Here is a 6,320-nt window from a genome sequence, read left to right as displayed (position 1 = left end):
AGGCCCATCTGTCCCGGTTCCTGTTTGAACCGGGACTAAAGGGTCAGGGCATTAGTAACGACCCTTTAGTCCCGGTTCAGAAACCGGGACAAAAGGCCCTTACCAAGCGGGACAGAAGACCCTTTTTCTACTAGTGATAGCTAGATCAAAGGAACGGATGATCTACGCGTGGATGAGCTACCCGATTCAATAAGAGAGAAAAATCATAATACTTGTTCATAGGAGAAGGGTTGGGAAATGTTCCGGGAGAGCCACTGGTTGCTATGGTTCAACAAATAGATAATAGCACTAGACAAATTGTCTATTTTGTTGTTGGAAGATCAACTGAAGAAAGTTGTGAAGTCAAAGACACCAACAAGAAGAATCTTAGGCATGTTGTGGAGATAGGTGGCCGTGGGTGCAATTCCCTAGAATGGCAGCACAATGGAAAGCTCTGTGAGCATGCACTCACTATCCTTAAATCTTATAGAGACTGCAGATGTAAATTTTTAGCCATATGTGCATGAATACTACTCCATGAGTATGTTCCATCATACCTATGCTGGAGAGATTGAATCAATCACAAATAAGCCTCAGGTTACTCTAGATTTTGAGATGGTGCCACCAGTTTAGAAGAGCTCTGACGGGAGACGGAAAAGCAGAGGATCAAAGGTTGCCTTGCAGACCACGGCGATGGTGGCAGCAAACATAAGAAGAGGAAAAAAAGATGATGATAGCAAAAGAAGTGAGCAAAAAGGTGGTGGCAAAGAGAAGGGAAAGGAAATTAAGAGATCTGGCACCAGAAATAGGTGCAAACAAAGTGGAATATTGGGGCATAAAGAAGAAACTTGTCCAGAAAATGGAGCTAAAGAGAGGTAACCCATGTACTACTATCACATCTATACTAGTATCGAATTAGTATTAGTATATCATTCGTAACATCATGTGTAATTGAACGAAAAGAAAAAGGCTAAAGGGGTCAACTTTATGGCAAAGTGTCTGCTCACGAGCTCGTTCCGTCTATTGCAGCGACACCTACATGAACGACAATGATCACACTGCCACCCAGCCTTCATAACAGCCATGGGCCTACCACAAGGAGGTCAATGTTATATTTGTCATATGCATATCTGATTCATGCAGAAAAACAAAATTCCTACTTTTGTAACCTTGGTGTTTAAACATGCAGATGCAGGAGTCTTGCTATGGCCATATCTGGAGGTGATGCATCACAACCATCAGGGACAGCTATTGTTTCTGTAGCATCACCTACTTCTCAGTTCTCACATCCCTTCATGCTCTACAACATGCCAAAAAAAAAATTGACCCCAAAAGCGGAAGACGCTCTCAGTTTAGTGCATTGAGATGCTATTTTAAATTCCAAGAGGTGTTGAATTTGTCAATTATCGAGATAGAGACTCAAAATTATTGTTATTATTGCTTGATGTAAACTCACATTAATTTGTGTGATTTGAAATGAGCAACCTTTTGGTGATATTGGTTAATGATTAAGGAGTGATATATACCCTAATTTGATTACTGTCAATGTGATTATTTCATCTATTAAGTTGTTATAGGCTATGTCTAAAATTTAGAACTTCACATTTTACAGGCTGCACACTAGCAAGAACAGGACACTCCATTCACTCCTTGACAGTGAAACCGAAAGATAAACAGAGAAATGAGTCACCTTGTCGGTCGAGTCGCCGCGCCCGTGCTCACTGGAGATGTTGTAGTCATCATAGTCACAGGAATCACCGCTGGAGGTCAGCGCCATTGTGCTCCTGTCCAGCTCGAAGTTACTGTCGATGCGCCTGTACACTCTAGCTCCAGCTCGAGGCTAGCACCAGTACCCTCCAGCTCTAGCTCGTTGGCACTGCTGTTGCAGCAGACGCCATCTACGGCATCGCTGGCAGGAAATGACGAGGAGCGCCATCTGCCTCCTCTACAGTTCTGAGCTGCAGGAACAACCGGTGTGCCGCTGAGCTGCAGCAGAGCCATCTCTTGTCAGACTTCTCCATTGCATCACTGTGTTGCAGCGGAAGCTACCTCGCCTCCAGCAGCAGCAGGAGCAGCCGTCAAGATGGCGGCAAGGGTGCCCTCATCGGCATCCTCCAGTAGGTTAGGAACGGGAGAAAAGCGATGAACCGGTCAATCCAACCAAGACCAACAGTCAAACACAGAATGGTCCATAAAGAATGGAAAATTTGCCACATGGCAAATACAGTCTTTTCGCATGGCAAAAATAGGGATAAAAAAATGAGTACATGCAGAGTATCAGCTCAGAGGGCATATACCAAAAGGAAAAAAGAAAAGCAGGGCAAATCATCTAATCCGATGTAAAGAGGGGCAAATAAACGGGCAAGTGATCCAGTCCCCCATTCTTCTATTCACTCACATAATTAAATGGTTGTATCTTTTCAGAAACTTAAAACTTCTGGATCAGAGTTGATGAGCTGTCTTATAGGATTATTGTTTGTGTGCTTACATGCAGAGTATCAGCTCAGAGGTCTCTGTTTAACAGTGATAAGTCAACGAAAAGGAACATCAAGCTTATAATAAAATCTCTTATCGGACTACTGTGAATTTGCGATGATACTGTCCTGGATACTGATGCTGAGAGTTGATGAGACTGCAACAAGAACCTGGAGCGACTTAACCTGGATAACTAAATCTTCATTTTAGATCCAAGTACCCTGCATTCATTCCGTTTATGAATGAGACTGGCACCCAAAAGAAAATCTTTAAACAGAACAATCAGTGTGTTTACTGTTTAGAGTGGATAATCTTCTAGGACAACATTTTCTGTTTCGTATACAAATTATACAGAGTGCAGATGTGCAATCACTGAATACATGAGGTTCTCCTACACTTTTTTGTCTGATATCTTGGTTGTATTCACATCAGATACATTTGTCCTTTGCTACATTACTCTGCTGAATCATATTTATTGAACAAATCATTTGTTGTCTCGTCATCTGAAGTTTCTCTAAACTCTTATTTTGAGGGAAAGTTCAGATCCTATCACTTGAGGCAGAGATATATCATAAATTCAGAGTTTAGTACTGGCTGTAACAGGCTATGAAAACAAAAGGACATGCTCTTGATTGCAGTGATGTTGAGTTGTTGACTAGACACATTGTTGTAGACGATATACTTATCATGTGACCTGGAGATTCAAGTTTGGCATATGATGGCAAAAGATGCAGTCTACTTTTGGAGAGGAAATTGAATCTAGACAAACTTCAAATCAACATCATGGATCATTGTTGATTTGACCATATACCCGGGTATGCGACAAAAAAGGGGGAAATCCTCAACATGTATGCAGAGAATGAAGCATGAAATGGCACCAAGAATTCAGGTTTTCGTCAATGCACATTCTGAATTCTGAATTGACACATGGAAGTAATACATTTCAATCAGACAAGAAAATGCATAACATTCAGTGAAACATTCACCGATACTAAGTTTGTAAAGCATGGAAACCATTCATGTTTGCATCCACCCAAGTTCCGAATCCATGGTGTGGTTCGATACAGCCGCAATCAATCGGTTCAGAAATTCAGATTCCGTGGTTCTTCTAGCCTGTCACTATTGGTGTTTCTTCAGGGTAACACAAGCACTACATCATCAGAACTCAAACTGCAGAAGACTAACCAGAGCAGGCAAAAAAGTTCCCCCAGCCGACAGTGGAGTGGAGCACAGGGCCGCACGGATCAGTCATCCTCGTCGGCGTCGGCGGCGGCGGCGGAGGGGTCGGCGAGCTTGTTGAAGCGGGCGGCGGACGCGGCGGTGGCGAGCTGGTACTTGCGGACGCAGGCGCGGACGCAGTCCCCCTCGCGCTTGCCCAGCGTCTTGCGGTAGAAGGTGGTGACGCAGTCGGAGAAGCACCGGTGCGAGAGCCAGGTATATAGCCGGATCCTGCGCGACGGGCAAGCGACGCCATTAGAGGAGCTAATCGAGAGGGGCGGGGAGGTGGGAGGGAGGGGGAGGGGGAGGGGGAGAGGGGCGGAGCGCGTACGAGTCACGGGCCTTGAGGTTGTCGGTGATGGCGGCCAGGCGGGCCTGGTCCTCCTCCTCGCTGCCTCCGCCTCCGCCGGCGGCGGCGGCTGCGGCGCCGGTGGTGTCCATGATTCGGCTTTTTCTTGGGGGAGAAGTGGGGGAAGAGTGGGGCGGAGGCGGCCGCCGAGCCGAGAGGAGACGGAAGTGGCCAAGTGGGTACCCAGTTATGGCGCATGAGCCGTGATGCAAGCAGATATATAAAAGGGCTTAGAGGACATTACAGGGCCGAGGCCCTGATGCTGTTACCTCAGTTACGGCCCATCAGGTTTGGGAACAAAGTGGAACGGAATGTCACGGTTCCGTTCTAGCGGTCGGTTTTGTCTTTGTGTTTGGTAGGAGCAATCGAGTGAGAAACGTACTTTGGTGTTTGGTTTGAGAGATGAAATGAAATGGAATTGTTTATCTCACTTGATTGTATCAAATTTTTGGTACCTCCTCCCATCTTTGCTCGATTTTTTCGTAGATTTTTTTCGTCTCCTCTCCCCACTTCATCAGTTTATTTTCGCGTCACCCTCTCACACAACGAAAGAAATCTAAACAGATCAGAACTTTCCATACTGGCGCAAATTATTTAGTAATGTAGAATCAATCACGAACATTCTCTAAAGATTAAAGTTAAATTAATTAACCTTACCTTAAATCACTCAATCACATTAATTAGAAAATAAATAATTGATTTTCGGAAAAATCACTCAATCACATTAATTTTACCTTAACTCGTGGATGGTAATCAATCTTCAAACAAAGAAAACAATACATCGAGGGAGCAGTAAATAAACTCCCTTTCTTATGACATGTATATGATCTTTCCTTCCCTCTCCGTTGTCGAGCATTCTTGATTCTCGAGGCCGATGCTTGGGCTGCGTCACTGGGTCGCGACGGTGCCGGAGGACGAGGACAGCGAGGCCGGGTGCCGCGGCACCGCGTTGGCCGCGGCCGTTGAAGGGGGCGAAGAAGGGCGGCTTCCCTAGCCCTAGTCGTGGCCGTGGCCCTAGGAGTTGGTGCGGTGGAAGCGACACTTGAAGGACCCGACGTGGGTGGCCGGCGCGCAGACGCACTTGGAAGCGGGACCGTGGCCCGCGCCGGACGGCGCCGACGTCGACCCGGCTACCTCGTCCGCGTATTCTTCCCGCGCCACACGCGCCTACGCCGACTACGACCTATTGAGCACTGCGTTGGTTTTCCCTTGAAGAGGAAAGGGTGATGCAGCAAAGTAGCGTAAGTATTTCCCTCAGTTTTCGAGAACCAAGGTATCAATCCAGTAGGAGGCTACGGGCGAGTCCCTCGCACCTACACAAACAAATAAATCCTCGCAACCAACGCGATAAGGGGTTATCAATCCCTACACGGTCACTTACGAGAGTGAGATCTGGTAGGTATGATAAGATAATATTTTTGGTATTTTTATGATAAAGATGCAAAGTAAAATAGAAAGCAATAAAAATAACTAAGTATTGAAAGATTGATATAATGGAGAATAGACTCGGGGGGCCATAAGTTTCACTAGTGGCTTCTCTCGAGAGCATAAGTATTCATGGTGGGTAAACAAATTACTATTGAGCGATTGACAGAATTGAGCATATTATAAAAATATCTAGATATGATCATGTATATAGGCATCACGTCCGAGACAAGTAGACCGACTCCTGCCTGCATCTACTACTATTACTCCACACATCGACCGCTATCCAGCATGCATCTAGAGTATTAAATTCATAAGAACACAGTAATGATTTAAGCAAGATGACATGATGTAGAGGGATAAACTCATGCAATATGATGAAAAACCCATCTTGTTATACTCGATGGCAATAATACAATACATGCCTTGCTGCCCCTACTGTCACTGGGAAAGGACACCGCAAGATTGAACCCAAAGCTAAGCACTTCTCCATTGCAAGAAAGGTCAATCTAGTAGGCCAAACCAAACTGATAATTCGAAGAGACTTGCAAAGATAACCAATCATACATAAAAGAATTCAGAGAAGATTCAAATATTGTTCATAGATAAACTTGATCATAAACCCACAATTCATCGGTCTCAACAAACACACCGCAAAAAGAAGATTACATCGAATAGATCTCCACGAGAGAGGGGGAGAACATTGTATTGAGATCCAAAAAGAGAGAGAAAGCCATATAGCTAATAACTATGGACCCGAAGGTCTGAGGTAAACTACGTACTCACACTTTATCGGAGAGGCTATGGTGTTGATGTAGAAGCCCTCCGTGATCGATGCCTCCTCCGGCGGAGCTCCAGAATAGGCCCCAAGATG

The 6,320-nt window shown here is 45.2% G+C and overlaps 1 protein-coding gene across 2 annotated transcripts; it reads right to left on the bottom strand.

The window, feature by feature from the left end:
- Positions 1–2,348: 2,348 nt before the first annotated feature.
- LOC123187040 (mitochondrial import inner membrane translocase subunit Tim9) lies at positions 2,349–4,201 on the bottom strand. Of its 2 annotated transcripts, XR_006493785.1 has the most exons (3): positions 4,004–4,201; positions 3,640–3,903; positions 2,349–2,675 (listed from the first exon to the last, which is right to left on the bottom strand). XR_006493785.1 is itself a non-coding variant. In XM_044598802.1 (2 exons), the coding sequence occupies exons 1-2, from the start codon at positions 4,111–4,113 to the stop codon at positions 3,699–3,701; spliced, it is 315 nt and encodes a 104-aa protein (XP_044454737.1). In that variant the 5' UTR covers positions 4,114–4,201; the 3' UTR covers positions 3,327–3,698. The 2 variants fall into 2 exon arrangements, 1 of the variants encoding a protein (XP_044454737.1); XM_044598802.1 differs by lacking the exon at positions 2,349–2,675 and having other exon boundaries at positions 3,327–3,903.
- Between the last annotated feature and the right edge of the window lie 2,119 nt (positions 4,202–6,320).

Source organism: Triticum aestivum, chromosome 1A, assembly GCF_018294505.1.
Source record: "Triticum aestivum cultivar Chinese Spring chromosome 1A, IWGSC CS RefSeq v2.1, whole genome shotgun sequence".
Taxonomy (NCBI): domain Eukaryota; kingdom Viridiplantae; phylum Streptophyta; class Magnoliopsida; order Poales; family Poaceae; genus Triticum; species Triticum aestivum.
Note: the sequence above shows the minus strand (reverse complement) of the source record. Positions and strands in the feature narration are given on the sequence as shown.